Source organism: Aulostomus chinensis, chromosome 2, assembly GCF_037954235.1.
Source record: "Aulostomus chinensis isolate RoL2024-O1b breed Wild chromosome 2, RoL_Achi_v1.0, whole genome shotgun sequence".
NCBI lineage: Eukaryota > Metazoa > Chordata > Actinopteri > Syngnathiformes > Aulostomidae > Aulostomus > Aulostomus chinensis.
In genome coordinates, this window is record NC_141321.1 from 34,321,095 (window position 1) to 34,333,986 (window position 12,892).

General features: G+C 43.1%; 2 protein-coding genes across 4 annotated transcripts in view; one reads left to right on the forward strand and one right to left on the reverse strand.

Annotated features, from left to right (window-relative positions):
• Positions 1 to 1,431, reverse strand: part of phkb (phosphorylase kinase, beta) — a 100,840-nt gene extending 99,409 nt beyond the window's left edge. For 2 of the 3 annotated variants that reach the window (XM_086190672.1, XM_086190673.1), the window contains exon 1: positions 1,345 to 1,414. In XM_086190672.1, the coding sequence (XP_086046798.1) occupies positions 1,345 to 1,408 (64 nt within the window). In that variant the 5' untranslated portion in view covers positions 1,409 to 1,414. Of the gene's footprint in view, positions 1 to 59; positions 165 to 1,344 lie in introns of all 3 variants that reach the window. The other variant, XM_086190674.1, reaches the window with a different exon arrangement.
• Positions 1,432 to 1,917: 486 nt separating this feature from the next.
• itfg1 (integrin alpha FG-GAP repeat containing 1) overlaps positions 1,918 to 12,892 on the forward strand; it is a 146,934-nt gene continuing 135,959 nt past the window's right edge. The window contains exons 1-6 of the mRNA XM_086190675.1: positions 1,918 to 2,153; positions 2,250 to 2,334; positions 2,487 to 2,617; positions 3,075 to 3,132; positions 3,692 to 3,769; positions 4,766 to 4,860. Of these exons, the coding sequence (XP_086046801.1) occupies positions 1,976 to 2,153; positions 2,250 to 2,334; positions 2,487 to 2,617; positions 3,075 to 3,132; positions 3,692 to 3,769; positions 4,766 to 4,860 (625 nt within the window). The 5' untranslated portion in view covers positions 1,918 to 1,975. The remainder of the gene's footprint in view (positions 2,154 to 2,249; positions 2,335 to 2,486; positions 2,618 to 3,074; positions 3,133 to 3,691; positions 3,770 to 4,765; positions 4,861 to 12,892) is intronic.

Genomic DNA, 12,892 nt, shown 5'->3' on the forward strand with positions numbered 1-12,892 from the left:
GGTACTGATACATGGTGCCTGTCTGTGCTGTCTTCCTCCGACCTCCCGTCACTACTTACCGACTCTGTGAACGTTCCGATGAGGCCGGTCAACGGCAGCCACGGAAGCCGCCATTCTCAAAAAGGGGAAATAAAGGCCAATGGTCTCTCAGCTAAATCACAAATCTACAGCAGCTCACAGGAAGGAGTTAGTAGCACAGAGTTAGATCGGAGACATGCATGAATCAACAATGAATCACATTCTGAGGTGACGGTGATGATTGTGAACAACATGCTAGAAATTACAATGCATTGTTTGCTTTAACCTTTTGGGATGATGAATTATTTCATGATGATTGATTGGCAGAATATCTACTTCTCTACGTGAGGACAGACGGCAGATTACGGCCCTTTAAGCTCCACGTCACTTCTTCACAATGAAAAACAGACGGATCTCTCGGTCGCTAACTGATGTCAAGCAAGTGGATTTCCCTGTACCAGGAGGTGTTTGCGCTTCTCAAGTGGCCTTTAGTCGGATGCAGAGGTTGTTATGGCACCATTAGATGATTTTTACACGATTTGTTGTGAAATCTGCATTTGAATGACGTACAAAAAAACAGACAGTGGCACTGGAAGGTAGTGTCACCTGTGGACAGACTTGCTGTCAAGGGCTGTGTTTCTGAGGCTGTCTACCGCCTCCACGATGTGCTTGTCTGAGACTTTCCCCCTTGAACGCACTACAGAGCGCCACAGGAAATCATGCCCAGCTGCCGCTGTCAAACTAGGAAGTCCACTTATTTATTTCATGTGTCAGAAATCCCAACTGAATTTTTTTTCAGTATAATTTTGTAAAACGTTGCACATTACAGGGCTGAACAATAAAATCCAATATCCAAATCACAAGTGGTGCAACATTAAAGTACCCTGATGATAAATCTTCTTGAAAAATAACTGTTATAGTTTTACCCTGGCACTGTATAACATAATTGTTGAAATACAAAGTTCGTAGTGTACAGTTCAATACTGAGTCACTGTCCTTTGAGTGTCAGGCTGACACTACCAGTGCAAATGCAGTGGCAGTTTCCACAGGGCCACGAGGTCCTTCTGAATAACACCCGCAATTAATGAAATACACACTGTGCAGTTACTCAGGGTGAGATACCGCGAAGGAGACCTGTGAGCAGCTCTTAAAATAGCCTACATCTTCACCTCTGACCTTTCACGCTTGTGCCCCGGGCACTGCAGTATGCAAGACAGAATGTTCAGCTCGAGTCACATTGAACTGACACGTCGCGCACGGACAGTCTCACACAAGCTCTGGCACAAACGTGACGTGTACATTGACATGCAGATGAACAACTCAGACCTGATCTTTTTGATCTGGCTTTGAATTCCAGGAGTTTCCAGCCGACATCTGCCAAGCTCGCCATGATAACAAACTGTCAAACGTAATACTATTGAAGGCATTAGAACGTTCTGGAGCGATCCTTCAAAATAAAAGTGGCCACGCTATCTCACTCTCATCTGCCTTCTAGGTTTGTGTATAACTATTCATACGCTCAAGTGAGCTCTCAGTAAAAATTATTAAGGCTGAAGGCACAGCCCCAGGGTTGACTTTACCACACAGTCACTGTGAAAGTTTCCATTGTAAGTAAACTTTGCACATTTATTCTGAAGGCAAACTCTTCATTTCCGCTTGAGTTGTTGCTGGCGCTCTGTATCTTGATACCGCTGTCAAATGGCTAACTACCCGCTCGCACGATACTGTCGTAAACACGGAAGCGCAAATATAGAATTATTTGTGCCGTTATTATTGAAAAATTACTACCAGAGTTTTCAAGTTAGTTGTACACAACTAGATAACTAGATAATAAAGAATACTGTAATTAATTCGTTATTTAATGCTTTCACTGTAAGACGCTGCTGTTTCACGCTGCCGTAAAGCTGTGTGCCGTACTGCAGTTGTTAGTATTGTCAGAAGGAGCATTAGCAGCAAGATGTGGATTCTAAATTGGAATGTTTTTGCATTCGTGTCACTGTTTGTAGGAAAGTACAACACGTTTGCCCATCAAGATGTAACACTGGACCTTTTCGGCGCCGAAAACAACGGCACTGTGGCGGCGTTCGGGGACTTTAACGCGGATAAACAGACAGACATCTTCATCATCAGGGAACGTATGTCACTCCTTCATGGGCTTTCTATGGCGTTAGCAAACAAGCCGCATGCATACATGATGATTCCTGAAATTGAATCTGTTCTTGCTTTTTCAGAGACTGAGCTGGTGATATACTTGGCTGATTCGAAAGCACCTTACTTCAAGCCCAAAGTTCACATCAGTAAAGGCATTTTACCGAGGTACATGCATTTTCATTTTAGGAGGAGGATCAGAGGGCGTTATGTTGACTATTTAACTTAGCTTTTGTTTGGATCCATACAAGAGCAGAGAAAATGTGGCAGAAGCAGGTAGTTTTCTCGCATGTAAATGGGTAACCTTGTTCTTGTTCCAGTGACACTGTGATCTCCAGTGTGGTTCCTGGTGACTATGATGGAGACTCTCAGATGGATGTTCTTCTTACAGCTCAGAAACCCTCCATGGCAGAGACTGTCTTCATCTTCTGGGGGAACAATCAGACATTAGGTACATCTGGGTCTTCAGGACACTCAACCCTCAACACGAGGGACTTTAGGGATGCATTCCTTTGTCCATACCAAGCTAACGTTACGCTACGAACAAACTTCGCCATGGAAGCATGACTTTCATTACTAAAGTAGTTTCTGCCGTCGAACAAAACAATGAAATATCTGAAGCTAGTAGGTATAGCCTTGAAGCTAATAGCAACTGTAAGTATGACACTTGGCCATTGGGCCTAACAACTTTTCAGGCAAAAAAAAACCCGGTGAGAGGCCATTTTTTAATTGTTATTTTGGTATAAAATGAAGTATTTAGATTCTGGGGAATTCTGTCTGGTTGGTCAACTTCTGCTGTGACATCCTGAGGTTTCTCCCTGGAGGACCAACCCACTGATTTGGGTTATTCAGGCCGATTGAGCAGAATTTGTGGTGACTTGACTTGATCTGTTGACTGTTTTCTGCAGATTTGGGTGGGTGGCTGATGCTGAACAAGACCTTTCGAGATCAACCTCTTGTTATGGAGTAAGTACCAGTCTGAAAAGTTATTCTGTGTTGTTCAGTGTCAAAACTGTCTGGAATTTGTTGTTTAATATTGTATTGTGTTCCTAAATTTTGACTTTGATAAAAGTCAAGCACTGCACACTCTGGCCAGTAATCAGATTGTGAAATTCAACTGTATAGGATCACAAACCCAAATCTTTCTTACCATTTTAGTTTATTTAATTTGACAAAATAATCTTATATAAATACAAATACTCCCTGGCTGCTTCTGGAAGTGACCTGTACACTATGGTCTAATACAAGAGCTCTGCCATCAATTCTACTCCTGTCAAGCTTGTGGTTTTTCTCTTTTTGTCATAAAGGTTATGGTGGAGCTGCTGGATCACAGCAGTAAAGTTAATTATCTTTAGATCCATCAAGTATAAACCTCCTCTATGTCCTGTAAAATGGCCGCAGATGTGGATCCACATCCCACTGTCGCAGTTGCAGTGGGATGCAGTTGTAGCATTTGCTTGTACTTGCCTGGCTCATGAGGCGATAAGTCGGTGTAATTTTGCTGATGTCTTCAATCCTCTCACAGCTTCAACGGGGACATGATTCCAGATATTTTTGGAGTCACCAACCAGACGTCCACGGAAGTCTGCTATCTCACCAAGAGGTAATTTATTCATTCTCCAAACTGCTTAAATCACACACACGTCAACCTTTGGAGGGTTTTTGTTTATTGCCTCGTGTGTATTTCTGTTCGCTGGAAAATGAATGGCAGCGTATCTCACTAATGTCCCAGCAAGAGGTGAAACAATAAAAATACTCAAGACTGACTTTGTCATCCAGACTTTATAGAAAACAAGTTCACCGGAGAAGGAAGGGCGTCGCATCTGGCTCGTGGATGTAGAGTTACATGAACACATGTTTGTTTCTTACGTATGATGAACCTCTACATAGCACACAATATAAGAGAGATTGCGTGTCACTAAAAATGCACATGGAAGAGTTTACAATGCAAGCTTAGTACTTCAGCAGTACAATAAGGAAATAAACATCAGTGCTAGTACTTTAAAATACCGAAAGCTAAATCCACGATAAACACAGATCAAACAAATAAAGACTGAGAAAAACATCACACTCTCATTTTCATCGTTTCACTTCTGTCTGTCTACCTGAAAGTGTCATTGTTCTTTGCCACCTTGGATGATGATGACAGCTCATTCCAGTTCCACATGTATCAAGAGAACGCTGCAGATTTGAAACAGTTGGTCAAGGAAGGATGAGGCCGTCTGTTTTCTGTTCGACGAACTAAAAATGTAACGTTTCCAGAGGGTAAAACCTTCCTAAAAATACCAGATTTGTTGGTAAAATGCACTGAAATCATATCTGTTGGATTTGAGTTTTGAAGTAACACTCAGGTGGCTGCACTTGTGCCATCTAAATTTGTTCAGTTCTTTCCTTGACGCTGTTGACCACGTAGTTGGACAACACTCAAGCTGTCATCAATTAATGGCTGTATTGTACTGTACAACCTGATCAAGAGTGGGAGGAGCTATATATGTGACACCTTGTTTGTGGCAAGGCAACACCTTTGACCAATTCAACCATGTGACTTTCTAAAAGGTTGAAGTTTCAAGCCTCTGGTTTTTGTATTTTTGTTTTTTAGGAGTCCAGTTTGGCAGAATGCTCTGAGTTCACCTGTCAAAATGCGCATCCCTCACTCGAACGCTTTCATCGACCTCAACAAGGACTTCACTGCTGGTAAGCATCGTCTATCACAGGACACGCATGTGCATTGCTTTCAGTTCACTGGAATCTCTTCTCCCCCATGCGTCAGATAGACCCCCTTTTATTGTAAAAACTGTGACAGAACCTTGTCAGATCGATAAATTGACTTTATAGGAAAAAAACCCACATCTCTTAGTTCTTGTTTACAGCTGATCGTTCTCTCCACGTAGCATCTGGGTTGATCTGTAGAAATAATATTGAGTCAATTGTAGGCAAGTAAATTAGAGATTTAAACTGGATCAGTTGCCAGAATTCATGTTAATCCCTCTACTCTGCTATGAGAAGGCAGGGATTAATGGATGTGCTGTCTTTTGTGTGTCAGGCTGAACAATCTGTCTGCAGCGAGTAAATAAATGTAATCGCTGTTAGTCTGGCTGTTTGTTGAGCTTGACACAATTCTCACACCATAGAAAGGTAAAAAGCTCCCGTTAGATATAACTAGTTTTCTTAATTATAGTTGAGGATAAAGCCTTTTTTAATCCCACTGTAACAGCGCCTTTCTTAACAACTAAAATGTTACTCAGCATCGAGTCGCTGCGACTGAGCCCGAAATCCCTTTTACGTTCTTTTATTTTTACCGTGTCTCCTCACTGTAGGCTGTTAGGTTTCCCCACGTGGATCGATAACTGTTATTAATCTGTCAGCAGAGCCAAGTTTAGAGCAACAAGCACACAATCGGGTTCTGTCTCATGATACAAGAAACTAAAATTGAACACAGCAGTTGGAGCTGAAATCACAAATCTTAGGAGTTTCAGCAGCTTGGATGGCGTTTATATTTTTAAACGAGTTTTATACTGCGCATTTAGTTGCAGGGTTCTCTCTTAGGATTGGCTCTTCTGGAGCTAAAAAACTCAAAAGAGCTTTATTTTATGTGTTTTTAATAGTATTTTCAGCTTTTTATTACCTCCGTTCAGTTCTGAACATGAACTGTGAGCCCATATTCCTGCAGCACTCTGCCAACAGGAGCATCAGGGGACAGTCAGCGGTGGGTGGTCTGTATGAGTAAGCCATGAGTTGTGATCACAGTCACAGCTTTTGTTGGATAACAAGCTGAATGCACATTTACTGCCTGCCCTCGTGTTTGAAGCAGGTTGAGGAAAAACATCCATAGCAAATGAAACTGTAGATTCAGTGGTGCGGTCCAGTGGAGCAGTGGTCCTCACTGTGGCCCCCCATCAAGAAGGTTGTGGGTGGAGCAGTGGTCCTCCCTGTGGCCCCCAGCAAGAAGGTTGTGGGTGGAGCCCCGGCTGCAGCACGGGGTCTTTCTGTGTGAGTCTCCATGTTCTCCCTGTTCCTGCTGGGTTCCCTCTGGTACTCCAGCTTCCTCCACAGTCCAAAGACATCAAGAGGGACCAGGTTAATCCAGACTCTAAATTGACCGTAGGCGTGGCTGGGAGAGCCAATGGTTGTCTGTCTCTATGTGTTGGCCCTGCCATGGACTGGTGACCTGTCCAGGGGGAAGGCTGATGGGATAGGCTCCTGCTGTCTCGTTCATAACTGGTCATTCAGTGGTGTTTCTTTAGATCTGAAGTTCTTTAGGTGTGTGGCGGATCCCCCTGGGGGGCTTCACACTGTGCCAGGGGAGGCTCAGTGACTGAGAATGGGAATCTGTAAAAAAAAGGGCTTTTGAAGCCTGCAGGATGACTGCAGCACCACAATATTTAATATAAATGAAGTTTGACATAAAGTTAACCTCTATCAAATAATTCACCTTCCTGCAGTTTGAAAATTGCAGCAGGCCATATTGTGATTTTAATTAAATCTCAATTATCAGTGCACCCCAGGTGATTGTTCAGTTCACATCATCCTCTGCTTCAGTGAGGCCTCGAGCAGGACCCTCTTCGTTGGTACCAGCATTGACCAGCTTCTTCCTGCAGCTGCAAGTGTAGCACTTGGAATATTTTGTCAAATTGACTTGAACCAAGAGAATAATCCACTTATTCTGTTGTTCAGAGAAGACACCCACTTCTTCTGGTCTGGCTCGTCAAATTACCCCACAGCACTGCTGACCTCCATACAGGCCAGCACCACATCTCAAAATCTCATAGAAGTAGTTCCGCATTGTAGTGTGAGCACTTTCCACAATTTCACTCCTGAGATGACACACCAAAACACATTCAATGTTACTAATGTTCAAGTTGACTAAGAGAGAAAGAAATAACCATTTTCTTCACCAGTGAATGGAGAAATCACACTCTTCCTGTTTTGCAGCCTCTGCCAACTGTAGTGTAGCGCTGTCACTTATACTTACGAGGGACTTTTTTTTCCCCCGTGGAAACTAATCCTCATGTTTAAGGTAATCAGAGAGGATTTAGTCGTGTCATACTCACTGCAGGTATCTTTTTGTGTTGTGTGTTTTTAGTCCGAGGGCTGTCACAGTTTAACCACAGCAGATTTTAATTCCAATATAATCTGTTTAGGGATTAGAGAAAGTCAATAAATCACTACTTTGTGTAGCAGACAGTCCTGCTGGCAATATCTAAATGTTGATTTTTTTATATGTTTTGTTTATTTTTAAGTTTTTGGATTTCTTTCAGTACGTATCTCGTCCTGTTTTGGACTGACAAGTTAGCGCTGCTTCATCATACTGCAGCACAGCAGTTAGCCGGAGTGATGGTCTGCTAATGAGCTCATCTTTCACTCTCTTGGCTCTGCACAGCTTATCTTTGCTGTAGGACATCACCGGCTCCTACTTCCTCATCCCTGTCCATGAACACACACGCAAGCCCAAAATGGCAGTGCTCATTAAATCCATGTGACTTCCTAAGTGTGTTCATTTTGCTGTGGGTGACTGTGCCACGGGGACAACAGACTCGAGCATGAAGAAGAGAATCATCGGACAAAACCCAGCTGTAAATCTCATGTTTGACTGAACAACATCACACGACACGTGACCAGGGTCCGACATGGACACCCGCCACATACGGGCAGACTCTCTGTTTGCTGTGTAAATCTTGGAGGACAATCTGCCAACTTAGTAATTGGATTCACATCTTTTTTCTGATCACATTTGAACAAAACTGACACGTGTTCTATTTAAAGCGCCTTGGGTACTCTGAAAGGTGCTGCATCAATACAAGTTATTATTATTAGTTATTATTTGGCAGTTATACATTGTCCTCCCTCGCTGACACACACCTGATAAGTGTGGACACACCTGCACCCCGCAGGACACGTCACTCCAGCTACACTTCAGAGACGCAGTCACGCCATTTCTGCTCAAACACTCGATTGATTGTGCATCTGCAACACGCTGACCATGCCTGTAAACAGACACTTCACGCCACGGTGCACTCAAGTTCCGCCCGTACTCTCAGACTTCTGTTCTAAATGCCAGGAAGCTTCTTAAAAACAACAAAGTTAATATTTGTTCTGATTTTGTGTTTCTGAAATTTGTAGGCCAGGGAATCTCACAAGCATGAAGAGGCATCATTTGTAATGGCATGTTGTAACACTCATAACCTTGATGAGAAAAGTTAAAAAAAGCTCCTGGGGTTTGGATGTAGCACTTGGTCATGTTGTGATTTTGATGAGATTTTGATGAATTATGAGGTCCCGATCTGGTGGACATCAAACTCTTTGGCTGCCTCTGTCACTTGGGGGCAACCAGATGGTAGAGAAGAGAAAAGTTAGGAAGTCATGGAGGAAAAAAAAAGCTGACTCATGAATGGACTGAAAGAAAACGATGGTCAAGGAGATAACGGGCAGAGAACGCTTGGCAGGGGTGGAGTAATTGGTGGTGGGTGAGTTTTCAGCATTGCTCAGCTCTGTGTGCTCTGTGACCACCTGCTCTGCTAAGCGGTAGCGGCTGGAGCATCGCAGTTTGGCTGACGCAGGGAGAGGCTGAGTTTTGAGGACAAACTGGATCAAAAGAAAATCTTTTTGTAACCAGACTTGATCTGCCATTCAAGCCCTCAAAGATTCATATTTGCTCATGAAAACAAGCTCACTGCATCGCTCCATTGGACCGCGATGGCAGGGTTATGGCAGTGTTTCTGATGTTGTGACCACGTCCTTTATAAATGCAGATGTAAAGGTGCGTCTCAATGAACTTCATATTTCCAACCTGAAATCTCCCAGAGAGAACATATTTACACCGAAGCAGCTTCCTGAACTCAGAATGTCTTCCTGTAAAAATGAGGAAATCTCCATCTGTGGGAGTCCACTCATCTCCTCGCCAGGCGGTTGAATCCATATGAAGCAGCAGTACCATACACAGAGCTTGAGGTGGCCTGATAATCAGCTCTATTTCTGTATTTAGTAATTATATACAAGATTAAAGCTGCAGCGCCTACCTTCAGGCTCAGGCCCGAACAACACTTCCAGCGCCACTCTGTCATTGCAGCCCTCATTGTGATGGGAGGTGAATTGATTTGACATCAACTTGATGCTGACGGTTTTTTTTTCTCAGCGAATGCAAATCCACGTTGTTGTTGTGTAGCAACCACGACACTACACATACACTTGTGTTCGTCCATGTAAAATGGATGTGTCAGAAGCTTGGGTTGTTTTCACATGTCGGCTAACCACATACATGTTTTTCAAAAAGGACCATATGAATAAGTCCCACATTGATCCAGCCTCACATGTTCTTCATGTCTTATTCATTGAATCCTTTGGTACAGCTCATATTCTCAAGTATTTGCTTCTGATGTCATTCTTCAATACCTTTATTTCTTTGCACGTGTGTTGTGTTATAATTGTGTTTGGATGCGATACAACATGTGAACTCTCAAGCAAAGTCTTCAAAGAGCTCCAGAGCTCCTACAGTCACTCATGGCTCGAAATACTCGACCGGTTCATTGCATTTCTGCCAGTGTCTGCTCAACTCTGCGTTAGTGTATGGACGAGTGAACGCTGAGTCATCAAAACCTGTACAAAAACGTTTCCTCTACCCGGCTAAAATAAGTCTCACATCCAGAATAGGATCAAGGTGATTTCACCCCTCTTTGAACCGTTTCACATGGACTAAGTTCTGCTTAGTGCTATACATCCTGCCAGTTACCTAGAACCTGGACCCAGGATCTTCAATTTGATCCACGTTGCTTCCATAACTTAATCACTTGTTCTTTGCAGGATTACAGATTGTTCCACCAAAATTTAATTAAAATTGCAAGTACTGCAGCCTGACTGTTTTATGCTTTATTCAATTTATGTAGGTGATCCGTATATCACAGTGTGTGTCTTTGCGAGTGGATTTGCATTTCTGGATAGCATATCTATGATGAGTATAAAATGAATAATGCATAAAACGCATATTATTCTTGTTAATGAGGACACAGTTTAGTTCCTGTGATCATGTGAAATGCCACAGAATACAAAATGCATTAACAGGCAAATCAGAAGAGAAAAGATCTCTCCATGTTTCTCAAGGACACTTTATTTCTTGTCATTTAAGCAAATGATGAGAAGTGCTCCCTGGCTGCCTCCCGCACCAGTAATGCAGTGAGACGTGTGGTCTGAGGTGGTTGAGGGCGTTTCAGTGGCGTGTCACGACTCCACTGTCTCAGCAGCAGCTGCATCGCCAGTGAAGAAGAGTCTGGAATTGTTTCCTGGCCAGTTTCAAGGCCTCATTTCGTCTACATATTAGACTGTACAGCCAACTAACCTGGCGGCAGCATACCGCACATGGCTTGTAATTTCTTTTGTTCCTATCATCCTCTTCCAGCCAGTGTCTCTAACAGCACTGCATTCATAACAGCTTTGTGTTCAGGCTCTTTTGTTTCCCAGTTATTTTCTCTCGGCCTCCTCACACATGGGGGAATTTTTTTTTTCTTCTTTTTCCCTGCTCACTCTTTGCCATTTGTACTTCAGCACATAAGACATCCCTGTGTAAGGGTAGACGAGACAAACACAAATCCACCGGGTGTGTCCTCTGAAAGCGTAAACCTGGCAGAGGCATTTTTGTCTCGCTTAAGTACCAAAATACCTCATGAGTTGGCATAGACATGGTCTTACAGTACAATACTTTTCTTTTCACAACATAAGCACATATATCAATAAGCTAAGAGGCTTTGTAGATGTTCTATTCTGGTTCCTGCTCACTACAGTGACAACAAATTAGTAGGGAAACAGCTTTTATGGGACAGCCAGGAGGTTCTGTGTCATACAATAAACGGCTTAATGTAAGCAGGTGCTTCAGCAGACCTGCTAGCTTCTGCAATCAACAAAGCCAAATAGCCACAAGAGATGTCCTTGTCACTTGAATGGTATACACTGGGAGTGTTCAGCCGTCCTGGACGGTCTCCAGGACAGGATCACGGTAGCCCCCAGGAGCTCTATCACATCATCTCAATTCAGAGGAAAACACCAGTAGGCAGGAACTACCTGTTTGAGGTAGAAGTAGTAATTGCAAAGTAATTATGGATTCCTTTTTGAGGGTGAAAAAACATAGACAAAGACAGCAATACTGGTATAATGATCTATTGCTAGGCAACCGGCATGACTATGCTCTGTGCAGCATCCAATTAAACTAGCGCCGTGTCAAAGTGGCTGGTTAATTGTCTGACTAATCATATGTGTGTGTGTGTGTGTGTGTGTGTGTGTGTGTGTGTGTGTGTGTGTGTGAGAGGGTGGGGGGATGTTATATAGGGACTAACTTTACCTTCGGATGGCAGAGAGACATCTTAATAGCTGTAATCAGGGTACGATAATAGAGAGACGTCCACGCAGGGAGGCGATGTTTGATGCAGCAGCAAATATAAATGATAATGGAATTATGGCCCAATCATATCAATGGTGATTATGATCGCCCCCTGCTCTGTTCATCTGTCCAAGGGGAGTCATCATATATAAACTCACAAGGAAATTGTATTAAATTGCACAGCTGTCCTACAAAGAGAAATGCCAGTTCCGTCCATACTGAAGTTCCACGGGAGGATTTGTTGGCCAACATACTCTGGATCTTGAATTGCTGTCACAGAAAAGCTCTGTGTCAAACAGCAATTTGTTCAGCTTGATCATCTTGACCAATCAACACAGTTTCTCTTCTTTTCAAAGCATGAATAGAGTCGTTAAAAGTCCAGCGCTAACGTGCTGTGAACGTGACTCCATGGTGGCCAACTGTCTCTGGGCTTCTGTTGTGTTGATGACGTTTGTCGTCATTTTCTGCCACGTGTGTCAAACTGACATTTTAAAGACGCGTACATGTTTCACAATTCATAAGTTCAGAATTTTCTGGTGTTTTTTATTCCATAGAACAAAACAATAAAAAAAAAGTTCATATAATACTGACCATATTTCGGGCATTTAACCAAAAGTCATTCAAAAATCTCTCTGACTTTGAGACAAGAGAACCGGACATCCAGCTGTGCTGCCTTACCTCTTTGTTTTAGGACTCCTTACCACTGTCACTCACTGTCCACACGACCAGCCATAATTACCAAAACAGAACACCATCCAGAGAAAGTTTGAGGTGGCTCGCTGTGGGCTCGCCTGTTCCTTGGGAGTGCTTTGACTGTGTTTACGACAGCTTGAAGCAGAACTTCTCCCTGAACTGAACCTTTGGCAGCCTGCCGCCATATGCAGACTACATGTTCATTAACGCATCAGTTGCATTCACTGATGTAGCACACTTTTTAATTTCCCCAGATTTGGAGTGAGCTCACAGGCATGTTAACAGCGCCTGGTGCAGTGAGCCAGCCCTTTGAGGTGCTTCTTTTTTATCTATTAATGTTTCTTATAGCATCTCTGCCTCCAGGAGAACTGGCATGGTGTCAAACGGGCAAAAGAGGTTTATTTTGGAAAGCAATGGCGTTTTTTCAGACTCATGGATTGTAAGAAGAGCATCGCCACTCTGACGAGCACAGCACTGCAGCAGTGGGTTTTCCTGTCTACAACAGTGGCTCTCAACCTGAGGGTCATGAGATCATCTTGGGAGTCACCAAACACTCCTGTGAAGAAAACTATTGAACTGTGGCAATATTTTGTTTTTTGTTGAGTATTTTTTACATTAGACTTGTTGTCATGGTGATATTATTAGTCTTGGCATATGATTTTTGTTGAG